The 13,144-nt window shown below is 48.8% G+C and overlaps 1 protein-coding gene across 2 annotated transcripts in view; it reads right to left on the reverse strand.

Moving 5' to 3' along the window:
• pstpip2 (proline-serine-threonine phosphatase interacting protein 2) overlaps window positions 1-13,144 on the reverse strand; it is a 176,989-nt gene that overhangs the window by 62,843 nt on the left and 101,002 nt on the right. For both annotated transcript variants that reach the window (XR_005460206.1, XM_038793379.1), the window contains exons 7-8: window positions 10,767-10,865; window positions 6,751-6,796 (exon numbers count right to left, since the gene is read on the reverse strand). Coding sequence is in view for 1 of the 2 variants with exons in the window: in XM_038793379.1 (XP_038649307.1) it covers window positions 6,751-6,796; window positions 10,767-10,865 (145 nt within the window). In the remaining variant the exon portion in view is untranslated. The remainder of the gene's footprint in view (window positions 1-6,750; window positions 6,797-10,766; window positions 10,866-13,144) is intronic.

Raw genomic sequence — 13,144 nt, forward strand, 5'->3', positions numbered from 1 at the left:
AACTTGGGCCGGGCAGTTGCCATACCAAGTTGTGATGCAGCCGGATAGGATGCTCTTTATCGCACATCTGTAGAAGTTTGTGAGAGTCGATGCAGACATGCCAAATTTCTTTAGGTTCCGTAAGGAGTAGAGACGTTGTTGGGCTTTTTTGACTGTTGCATCAACGTGCGTGGACCAGGACAGACTGTTGGTGATGGTGACCCCCAGGAACTTAAAGCTATCAATCATCTCCACTTCAGGGCCATTGATGCTGACAGGAGTGTGTGTCGTGCTGCGCTTCCTGAAGTCGATGATCAGTTCCTTGGTCTTTCCAACATTTAGAGAGAGGTTGTTTTCGGTACACCATGCAACCAAGTGATTTATCTCCCTCCTGTAGTCTGATTTGGCGTTGTTTGAGATATGGCCCACCACAATTGTATCATCCACAAACTTATAGATTGAGTTGGAGTTAAATCTTGCCACACAGTCATGTGTGTATAGGGAGTACAGTAGAGGACTGAGCACACATCCTTGCGGGTACTTCATCAAAAGTCATTTGGAGGTCTAGACATCCCACTTCATGTGGCTTTGGCCGTGTCAGATTGTTTAAGCTTTGCCAGCAGCCATTCTTTGTGTTTCATGCCCATTCCGTTGCCAATTATTTATTCCATTAGCTTTCCAATCTTTTAAGGTCAGGCTAATGAATCAGAGCTACCAGATTCCTTTCGGAATATGGAAATATCTTGAACATGGGAAGGTCATTTGCTCAGTCTGTCTGACACCATAGCCACACTGAGTGAACACAGAGTGTGTTCTCATTCCCAGTGTCTATTCCAATTTTTCTTTGCAAAAATCTCCAAGCAGACTTGTTCTATCACACGTGCTCAGCTTCCTATCTGTACCTCAGAGTACAAATTGGTATTTTGCCTCAGATGTTTTGAAAGGGGGTGGGGCACTGTGGAAAACACATTGATTTAATATGAGCATACAAATTGGGAACAGGGGTAGGCCATTCGGCCCCTCGAGCCCGCTCCGCCCTTTGATCAGATCATGGCTGATCTGATTGTGACCTCGACTCTCCTTGCCAGTGTATCCTGTGTGCCCTTTGACTCCGTTCTCAGTCAAGAATCCGTCTATCTCACTCTTAAAAATATTCAATGAGCCGTCCTCCACTGAATTCCATTGACTAACGAGCCTCCAAGAGAAAAGATTTCTCTTCAGCTCCGTCTTAAATGGGAGAGCCCTTATTTTTAAACCCTCCCCCTTAAGTTCTTGTGTCTCCCACATGGGTAAACATCCTTTCAGCAACGTCCACCCGGTCATGACTCCTCAGGATCTCATATGTTTCAATAAGATCACCTCTCAAATCATCCAAACTCCAACGGATACAGGACCATCCTGCCCAACTTTTCCTCATAAGAGAACCCCTCCCCTTCCCAGATCAGTTGAGCGGATTTGCGATGTTTCGGGTAAAGCTTTTCCTTCCGTTCCTTTGTTGCCAACCTCTTCCCTGATGAAGAAGAATCTGTCTCTGGTTAGGCCTGATGGGAGATCTATTTCGAACCTACATGGTCATATCCTTTCATCGGATTCTGCACCGTTGAGTGGTGAGAGGGCGAAATGGGAAGGTGAATTGGATCCCATTCTTAATGGTTAGTGAAGTTTGCGCCCTGTGCTGAAGGGTCCATGCAAATATTGTGACTGCATGGAACGACCCTCTTATAGACTGAACTGATCTCTCTACGCATCATCTCCACTGTTGTAGCACTGTACTCCTTATGCTTCATCTGATGTCTATATCTGTATTTACATTGTGCTTTTATCGTATGTCCTATGTTTTTTATGTAAGCAATGATCTGCCTGGACTGTACGCAGAACAATACTTTTCACTGTACCTCGGTACACATGACAATAAGCCTAAACCTAAAATCTCACTAGTGGGTTGGACCACCCTTCTCAGGCGGACGTCCCGCGGGCGTGAATTGGTGCAAGTATTTCCAAGTATGGCCTGGGCGCCATGGCTGTGGAGGGGGAGTGAAAAGGTAAGAAAACTCTCAGAAATGGCCTGGCTCAGACCACCATTGCGGCAGTCTGTCTTTTAAACACACCCCTCTGGTGCTACTTATAGGCTCCTGGCTGCTCACTCTGCTGACTGCTCACTATGTCCTGTAAATGTTCAGAGAACCTCTGGTCATCTGGGAACCCAGCCAGGCTGCCCCTCAGACCCCAGAAGTATCATCAAAAGCATGTGGCCAAGCTCAATCAGTGGCACACCACGTGCCGCCACTCCTCAGCAGCACAGCCCCACTGCAGGGGAAGAGCAGAGGTCACCCCAAACAAAGGACACATACACCGTGGCCTTTGACACCCTCCCTGGCACACTGACCCTCTCAGGGCAGAGGCCTCACCAGTGACACGATCAGCTAGCCCACCCCTCAGGACCACCAGCTATCTCCAAGCGCTGCCTGTCCACCCCCCCCCCCCCCTTGCTCCCATCCATCCTGCCCCTGGCCAGGAAACCTGACCAGCTCCCTGTCACAATCTGTGTGTTGCACCCAGGACCCACATCATACTGCAGCTACGCTCCCAGCAGACGCACGCATCCCTCGCTCACCCCCACCTGTAGGACCTGCCGACACACAAGCTTCTAAGCCTGGAGGTGATTGGTGGCAAATGGTGGCTTTCTCCACTGCACAACCAGGTGCCACCCTGCTGGCGGGGTAACACACGGCCCACCGAGTGAGGAGACCCATAGTAGACCCCTCTGGGAGAAACAGGACAGGTACCATAGAGCCTATCGCTGACACGTGGCAGTCGCCGGTACCCCAGTTGACAGGGATGGGTGGTGAGGTTGGAGGCTCCCCTCATCACAGGCCAGGTATCACCACTGATGGGACAGGGGTGCAATTCGGACGGCAACATATCGAGGGGGAGGGGTAGGGGTGGGGGAACGTGTTGAGGGGGGCGCTGCACTACAACGCAGGGTCACCACGTAACATGGTGGCTTTGGTTGGTCAAGGGAATAATCATCTTGCTAACATTCTCTGTCTCTTCGCCCCAACCCGCTGCAAAGAATGAATTGGAGTACAGCCGGCTGTGCTTGGTGACTACCTGGCCGCTGCTGGTGTTGCGTACTCCTGGAGGCTGGAGGAGCAGGGCCAGCTCAGGGAAGACCCTGCACAAGAGGAGCCTGCCCCAGAAAAACAGGGGTCAACTGGTGAGACACATGTGCCAGCCATTCAACAGGCCGAGCAGGAGGTGTGAAGGAGACGTCGCATGAGGGCACATGTATACCGTTGGCGCCTGTCCTTCAAGGAGCTGGTGAACCTCCTGTGCCAAGGCTCATTCTGGCTCACCAGGGAGACTGTGTGTCACCTGTGCCAGATGGTGGTGCTCCTGACACAGTGGGGGTTTTGAGGAGACAGCTGCTGCCGGAGGCCATTAAAGTGACGTTCACTTGAACCTTTACACCGCTGGATCATTCCAGGGCACGAGTGGGGAGCTGTGTGGGATATCACAAAAGCCCGCACACAGGTGCATTCACGCTGTAATGGATGCCCATTGCGCCTGAGCATCAGACTATATTAGCTTTAACCTGCACCAGGTCCACCAGGATGCCTGGGGCAGCAGGATTCGCCAACATCACTGCCATGCCCCAGGTACAGGGGCTGAATGCTCTTGACTGCTGAAGTGTTCCCCGACTGGAAGGGAACATTCCTGCCTGACGATTGTCGCGCGATGTCCGTTCATCCATTGTCGCAGCATCTGCATGATCTCGGGACACCCTTCCCTGCAGTGTATGAGGTAGACAATATTGGCCGAGTCGCACGAGTATGTACCTGGTGGGTGGTGTTCTCATGTGTAACGGTGGTATCCATGTCGATGATCTGGCACATCTCACATTCAAAGTATCATCGTGCACCACTGGCTTTGTCTATATAAAAGTGTTTGTGTAACCCACCTCTTCATTCACCCGAGGAAGGAGCTACGCTCGGAAAGCTAGTGATTCCAAACAAACCTGTTGGACTTTAACCTGGTGTTGTAAGACTTCTTACTGTGCCCATCCCAGTCCAACGACAACTTCTCCATATCAAGGCTTTTAAAGGGGCTGGTTTAGCACAGTGGGCTAAACAGCAGGCTTGTAATGCAGAACAATGACAGCAGCGCAGGTTCAATTCCCGTACTGGCCTCCCGGAACAGGCGCCGGAATGTGGCGACTAGGGGCTTTTCACAGTAACTTCACTGACGCCTCATTGTGACAATAAGCGATTATTATTATTAAGGTAAGTCCAGGTTGTTGGCAGGGCCTGGCTGGCAGGACCCAGCAAAAGGAGTGTGGAGGGGTAGAGGGCCAGGCGTGAAGGAGGCCCGCCCTCTTCTTTCCCAACACCAGCAAATTAGCCTCATCAGGGCCTCCACACACCCATGGTTACCCTAACCATGAACGAAACACACACCCATGTTGACTAGGGAGGCAGTGAGCAGAGGCTGCAGCATCTTCCTACCAGTAGAAGAAGATGTTGAAAGGGAAATACCCAGCAATGTCCCTTACCACTCCGGGGGGCTGGCAAAGGCTACGAAGCAGACAATCAGCGTGATTCTCTGGCATCTGGATCTTCGTTCAGTCGGCAGCGCGCCCACGCACCCGTGTGTCCCGGCGTCGTGGAGTGACCACAAAGGGAAATCCAGTTGGCGGGAGCAGAGAATCCTGCTGCTGGCGAGGACGTGCCGCCCAGGAAAACACAGTTGGGGGAACGGAGAATCTTGGTTAGTGTGCCCACCATCCCGGCTGTGCGAAGATACAATGTTTAAACAATTATAAAGAAAGGACCATCTAAATACTGAAATATAAATAAAACAAATATTATGGCAGCCCAGCCCAGTCAATTTGAACCATTCAAAACAAGATAGATAGACGCAGGCTCAATCCTCACTCTACGTTGAGTTAGCTGATCACAACGGGGCAGTGGTAGAAATCCTGCTGTTGGCATCAAGCAGGAAGGGTAGAATTGACCGGGTAACTTCTTGATTGCTATCCAATTACTGATGGTTCCTATTGATGGATGTCGGATAAAGTGATGAGAGGACAGCGATACCCCACGATAAGGGAATATGATGATGTAGCGGTTATGTCACTGGACTAGTAATCCAGAGGCCCAGACCCCCTTTCCAGAGGTCTGGGATCACAGGTTGAAATCCCACCACAGCAGCTGATGCAATTTAAATTCAACTAATAAATTCAGGCTCCCAGGTTCGATTCCCGGCTTGGGTCATTTTCTGTGCGGAGTCTGCACATTCTCCGGGTCTGCGTGGGTTTCCTCCGGGTGCTCCGGTTTCCTCCCACAAGTCCCGAAAGACGTGCTGTTAGGTAGATTGGACATTCTCAATTCTCCTGAGAACCCAAACAGGCGCAGGAATGTGGTGACTAGGGGATTTTCACAGTAACTTCATTGCAGTGTTAATGTAAGCCTACTTGTGACAAGAAGGATTATAAAACAATATAAAAGCAAATCGCAGTTTCACGGTCACCATCACTTTCGTCGATTGTTGTCAAACCCCATCCAATTCTAATGTTCTTGTAGGTAGAAAATCTGCCATCCTTACCTACACCCACCTTATCTGCCCTGTTCTGATCAGGGTAATTAGGGATGGGCAACAAATGCTGACAAGCCAGTGATGCCCCCATTCCATGACAAAATAGCAAAATAGGCTGATGACTCAATGTTAAGAATCGCACATGGAAAACGATCATTCCCCTCGTGAAATGCGAAAGATTTACATAGCAAGGAATCATAGAATTTACAGTGCAGAAGGAGACCATTCGTCCCATCGAGTCTGCTCCGGCTCTTGGAAAGAGCACCCCACTTAAGCCCACACATCCCCGTAGCCCAGTAACCCCACCGAACCCAAGGGCGATTTAGCATGGCCAATCCACCTAACCTGCACATCTTTGGACTGTGGGAGGAAACTGGAGCACCCGGAGGAAACCCTCGCCGACACGGGGAGAACGTACAGACTCTGCACAGACAGTGACCCAAGCCGGGAATCGAACCTGGGACCCTGGAGCTGTGAAGCAACTGTGCTAACCACTGTCCGCCAGGAATCGATGCCTTCAGATGGGCAGAAATGAAAACAAAACATTACCGGCTTCAGTGAAACCATCGACTCTGGAACACTATCAACCAACAAATTGGATCTCTTTCGGCCAACAGACATCACCAATGAGTAAGCCAGAGGCCAGCCCATCCCCTGTAATTAACTGACCAATGCCGTAATTATTTAGAATGTTATTGCAGAGAAACTGGCCATTCAGCCCAACTAGTTGGTGGTAGTTTTTGTGCTCTACGCAAGGTTCCTCTCACCCTATCTCCATAGCCTTCCTTTCCTTTTCAATGAAACAGTAGGAGGAGAATTTACAGTGAGAATGTCTGGTACTGAATGCAAACCATTCAGTAAGGAGTTGTGTTTATTTATCAAGAGTCACATACCGTCCCAACCTGGACACAGTCATTTATTAATCCCTATCCAAGAGCATTGTGCAAGTACCCTTAGCCGCTTTAGTTGACGAAGACCCGAAGCATTCTCAAGGACTAAGCTAATAAAATGCTTGACTTGAGTGACGAGAGGAAAAAACAGAGTCACATTTAATCCAGTGGATATAATTTCTGGTGAGCAATACTTGCTATGTCTGGCTTTCCACTCACAGCGTAACTGAGGTGCCCCCCCTCATCCCCTCCCCCACTGAAATCATTTTACTGATGATTCACTCACCGGCATCTTCAGCACTTTGTTTACTCTGGTTTGCCTTTGCCTGCAGCTGGAAAACATAATATTGTCAGGTGGAATTGGATATAAGAAAACAGCACACTATCACAGCACATGTTAAACCATTCTTTAGCCAGACCACTGATCAGATTCTCAGCCATGGGTTTGGGCCAGCGTATCGATTGGTACTGAATTAAAAAGGAGGACATGCTCTATCCAGTCATTTTGCTCTCTTCCCTTCTTTAGCACCGGAAATCATAGGCTGGGTTACAGTGTCACTGCATGCACTTCAATAGCCAGTGTGATGATAACTCGGCAGTGCAGCACTCCTCCAGTACTGTACTGCCTGGGCTGCTGTGCTCAAGTCTCTGGAGTGAGACTTGAACCCATTGTCTTGTTATGCTCTAGGTGTAGCATAAGCGGCTTCCTTGTGGTGCACTTGACAAAGGAAGGTTCAGACGTGGAGATAACTTCAACACGTTTATTAAACTATATACACTTCTATAGCTTGGGTTCAACACTACTGTAAATCCTACTATAGCTACTCAGACTGACTAACCAGGCTGCTACAATCCACGTGGTGGGAATGATATCAAATCAACCCTGTGTCTGTACTCACTGACTGTCTCCACTGGAAAGAGGCAGATCATGTGTGTGGTGTCCTTTATATATGAGTTGGTGTAATACCCTCCTGTGGTCGTGTCACCTCTGTGTGTATCGTGGATGCCCATTGGTCGTGTCCTAACTGATCTATTGGTTGAGTGTCTGTGTGTGATGTCTCTGGTGCTCCCTCTAGTGTCTAGCTAGTCTACATGTATTTACATTAACCCCTTGTGTATTTACAGTGATGCACATCACCACATCCAGGACTTTCTGACTCAGAGGGAGTGCCACACTGCTGGAGGTGCCATCGTTTGGGAGAGATGTTAAACCCAGGCTCCTTACACTCTTGCACACGGATGTAAAAGATCCCAGGGTACAATTACAATGTAGAGCGGGAGAGTTATTCTGAGTGTGCTGGCATATTCTTCTCCCTCAATCAACATATCTACATCACAGAAAGCAGATTATCTGGCCGTTAAACCTTGCTGGTTGGGGGAGCTTGGTATGTTGCAATTGGTGGCCGCGTTTCTTACAACACTTCACAGACTCTAAAACGTTCAGGATTCTGCTGAGGTTGTGAAAGACGTTCTATGGACAAAAGTGCTCTTGTTTATCTCCCAAAGCAAAACAGGGAATATCATCAGTTAATTGCAGAAAAAATAAATAAAGGAGAATTGAGTTGGAAAAATAGGACTGGGAGGAAACGGAGCTGTAATGTCGGGCTTGATTATCGATCAAAATTAAAACTTTTACTTTAAAGTTACATGGTCCAAAATTGGGAAATTAACATTGATCCCTGTTTTTAGAAAGAAAATGTCACTGTTGCTGTGGTACAAAATTGCATTTGTTGCGGTGATAAATTGCTGTCCTCCTGGGCGTAGAAGGGAGGTACATAACCCATCAACACAGCACTCACAGTCCAGTGTACCACATCAATACAGCACTCACAGCCCAGTGTACCCCATCAAAACAGCACTCACAGCCCACTGTACCTCATCAATACAGCACTCACAGCCCAGTGTACCCCATCAAAACAGCAGTCACAGCCCAGTGTACCCCATCAAAACAGCACTCACAGCCCAGTGTACCCCATCAATACAGCACTCACAGCCTAGTGTACCACATCAATACAGCACTCACAGCCCAGTGTACCCCATCAAAACAGCACTCACAGCCCAGTGTACCCCATCAAAACAGCACTCACAGCCCAGTGTACCACATCAATACAGCACTCACATCCCAGTGTACCCCATCAAAACAGCACTCACAGCCCAGTGTACCCCATCAAAACAGCACTCACAGCCCAGTGTACCACATCAATACAGCACTCACAGCCCAGTGTACCAGAATCAATACAGCACTCACAGCCCAGTGTACCACATCAATACAGCACTCACAGCCCAGTGTACCCCATCAAAACAGCACTCACATCCCAGTGTACCCCATCAAAACAGCACTCACAGCCCAGTGTACCCCATCAATTCAGCACTCAGCCCAGTGCACCACATCAATACAGCACTCACAGCCCAGTGTACCACATCAATACAGCACTCACATCCCAGTGTACCCCATCAATACAGCACTCACATCCCAGTGCACCACATCAATACAGCACTCACAGCCCAGTGTACCACATCAATACAGCACTCACAGCCCAGTGTACCACATCAATACAGCACTCACAGCCCAGTGTACCCCATCAATTCAGCACTCAGTCCAGTGTACCACATCAATTCAGCACTCAGTCCAGTGTACCACATCAATTCAGCACTCACAGCCCAGTGTACCACATCAATACAGCACTCACATCCCAGTGTACCACATCAATACAGCACTCACAGCCCAGCGTACCCCATCAATACAGCACTCACAGCCCAGTGTACCCCATCAATACAGCACTCACAGCCCAGTGTACCCCATCAAAACAGCACTCACATCCCAGTGTACCCCATCAACACAGCACTCACAGCCTAGTGTACCACATCAATACAGCACTCACATCCCAGTGTACCCCATCAATACAGCACTCACAGCCCAGTGTACCCCATCAATTCAGCACTCAGTCCAGTGTACCCCATCAATTCAGCACTCAGTCCAGTGTACCCCATCAATTCAGCACTCAGTCCAGTGTAGCCCATCATTACAGCACTCACTACCCAATGTACCCCAGCAATACAGCACTCACAGCCCAGTGTACCACATCAATACAACACTCACAGCCCAGTGTACCCCATCAAAACAGCACTCACAGCCTAGTGTACCACATCAATACAGCACTCACAGCCCAGTGTACCACATCAATACAGCACTTGCAGCCCAGAGTACCCCAGCAATACAGCACTCACAGCCCAGTGTACACCATCAAAACAGCACTCACAGCCCAGTGTACACCATCAATACAGCACTCACAGCCCAGTGTACACCATCAATACAGCACTCACAGCCCAGTGTACACCATCAATACAGCACTCACAGCCCAGTGTACACCATCAAAACAGCACTCACAGCCCAGTGTACACCATCAATACAGCACTCACAGCCCAGTGTACACCATCAATACAGCACTCACAGCCCAGTGTACACCATCAATACAGCACTCACAGCCCAGTGTACACCATCAATACAGCACTCACGGCCCAGTGTACACCATCAATACAGCACTCACAGCCCAGTGTACACCATCAAGACAGCACTCACAGCCCAGTGTACACCATCAATACAGCACTCACAGCCCAGTGTACCCCATCAATACAGCACTCACAGCCCAGTGTACCACATCAATACAGCACTCACAGCCCAGTGTACACCATCAATACAGCACTCACAGCCCAGTTGCTCATGATAGGAGCTTCAGTGTTTGGGGGCACGGCAGCACAGTGGTTAGCACTGCTGCTTCACAGCTCCAGGCTCCCAGGTTCGATTCCCGGCTTGGGTCACTGCCTGTGTGGAGTTTGCACGTTCTCCCTGTGTCTGCGTGGGTTTCCTCCGGGTGCTCCGGTTTCCTCCCACAGTCCAAAGATTAGGTGCAGGTTAGGTGGGTTGGCCATGATAAATTGCCCTTAGTGTCCCGAAAGGTTGGGAGGGGTGAGTGGGTTGCGGGGATGGGGCGGAGGTGTGGGCTTGTGTAGGGTGCCCTTTCCAAGGGCCGGTACAGACTCGATGGGCCAGATGGCCGCCTTCTGCACTGTACATTCTATGATTCTATGTTTCTTCACTCGGGAAGTTTTCTTTGTTTTTTGGTTTTCTGACCTGCTCTTTAGCTGAACACTGTGCTGGTCAGATGAGGAGTTAGTGATGCTCCAATAATATCTTATACAAAGTAAAATAATAGAATAAGAACTGAAACAGAGTAGCTACAGAAAGGTTAAGAAATACAAAATGGATAGAATATTTAATGATCTGTTGTGAGGAATTCCTACTTTCTCTTGCTGTTTGGAATTGCTCATCCCAGAACTTCGATTCAGTGTCTGTTCAGCCTCATCCTTTTCCTTACACTTTTGCTCGTACGTCTTCTTGGACTAGAATAAATACAAAAGAATGAACAATTATTCAAAAAACAGAGATTTTGAATGAAGGTCCTCACCCTTATCCTTAATACCTTTCAGCAACCAACTACTCTCTTTCTCCTACTAATGTGGATGGTATATCAGGCAGCGAGGCACATCCTCTCTATAACAGGGTGTCATGTCCTGAGAGAGTTGCAAACCCACAATAATGTGTTTTAATGCAGGGAAATGAGACAATCCCACTGTAATGGGGATTTCATTTGTTTAGTGGAAGAATTTCAACTAATATGGGTGCAATGCTAGCAACTGGGTGAGTCTCCGAATACAGTGATGGTACAGTATCAGTCAGTCAAAGAGGAACAATCCCACTGTGCCAGGTATAATGCCAGGTCAATCACTGAGGTACATTCGCACTGAACTGGGACATTGGGCCTGAATTGTCCCGAGAGCGTTGGGGGTCCCTGGCATGGGTGCCCTACGTGGGTCCCGAGTCCATGCATGGGCTTGGCCTGCTTGCTTGAACATCTTTACATGAAAGGACCTCCTATTTGGCCGCCTCCCGCTTTGCTGTCCAATTAAAGGCAGAAGGCGGATCGGAGCAATGGGAGACCTGCCACAATGTAAACACGATGGCAGCTGACAGCACGCAGACTGGGCAGATTCCAAATGTGGACAATGCGGCTGTCATGACAACACCTGCATTGTTAACTCCTGACAAAAGGAGGGAGCAGCAAGGCGAGCCCTGCAATGGTGTTATCTGAAGGACCAAGTGCCCTGTCCTGTTTGCAGTTAGGTTAAATTTATGGAAACCTTTCCATTGAGAAGTGTCTGAAGTTACTCCGGAGTTTTTCCGTTAATTTTCCAGGAATGACGGGCGAGTAGTTTGTCCATACAAAAGGCTGCAACAGGTGGGGTGCAGGGGCAGTACTGACATTGCTTAGTGGTGAGGGGAGGATTAAAACGGACTTAGAGGGAAGTGTGCCAGAATATTAAGTAGTGCTGGACGACTGGAAGATTTCAAATGTTACACCCCTGTTCAAATAAGATAAGTGGGCTAAATCTGGAAACACTGGGCCTATCAGTGATCTCAGTGCTGACTGGGAAAATTACCAGGGGCCACTGTCAAAGACAATATTAATTCTCACTTGGACAAGTATAATAAGGGCCAGCCAGCATAGGTTTAAAATCACAGAATCACAGAGTTGTTATGGTGCAGAAGGAGGCCATTTGGCCCATCGTGTCTGCACAGGCTCACCAAAGGGCTGGTTTAGCTCAGTGGGCTAGACAGCTGGTTTGTAATGCAGAACAAGGCCAGCAGCGCGGGTTCAATTCTCGTACCAGCTTACCTGAACAGGCGCCGGAATGGGCCGGGGCATTTTCACAGTAGCTTCATACTTGTGACAATAACAGATTGTTATTATTAAATGAGCATCATGACTTTGTGCCATTTCCTTGCCTGTTCCCCGTACCCCTGCACATTACTTAAGTAATCATTTAATACAGACGCCGGAATGTGGCGACTTGGGGCTTTTCACAGTAACTTCATACTTGTGACAATAAAAGATTAAAGAATATCTCGATTGAACCTGCCTCCACCACACTTCAAGGCAATCTGTGTCTGACTAACCTGATTAAATTATTTGATGAAGTAACAGAGAAGATTGATGAAGATAATGAAGAACATGTCATACATATGGACTTCCAAACTGCTTTTGATAAATAAAAGCCCGTGGTATTAAATGGATGGTGCTAAGGGGCTGGTTTAGCAAGGGGTTGGTTTAGCACAGAGGGCTAAACAGCTGGCTTGTAATACAGAACAATGCCAGCAGCGTGGGTTCAATTCCTGTACCGGCCTCCCCGAACAGGCGCCGGAATGTGGCGACTAGGGGCTTTTCACAGTAACTTCATTGAAGCCTACTTGTGACAATAAGCGATTAGTATTATTATTAATTTGGATACCTAATTGGCCGAGTGATGGGGGGGGGGGGGGGTGGGGTGAAAGCTGATGATGAACGGATGTTTTTCAACTGGATTAAAGGATGCAATGGAGTTCACATTCGGACAAGTAGGAGGTCTTGTGGTGCCATGAGTAGCGTTCCTGCCTCTGAGCCAGAATTTCCAGGTTCAAGTCACACCCCAAGACCCGATGGTCAAAGAAGGGGTGTTCAAAGGCAGCACAGTGGCCTAGTGGTTAGCACAGCTGCCCCATGGCGCTGAGGTCCCAGGTTCGATCTCGGCTCTGGGTCACTGTCCGTGTGGAATTTGCACATTCTCCCCGTGTCTGCGTGGGT

The sequence above is a fragment of the Scyliorhinus canicula genome, chromosome 3, assembly GCF_902713615.1.
Source record: "Scyliorhinus canicula chromosome 3, sScyCan1.1, whole genome shotgun sequence".
In the NCBI taxonomy this organism is placed as follows: domain Eukaryota; kingdom Metazoa; phylum Chordata; class Chondrichthyes; order Carcharhiniformes; family Scyliorhinidae; genus Scyliorhinus; species Scyliorhinus canicula.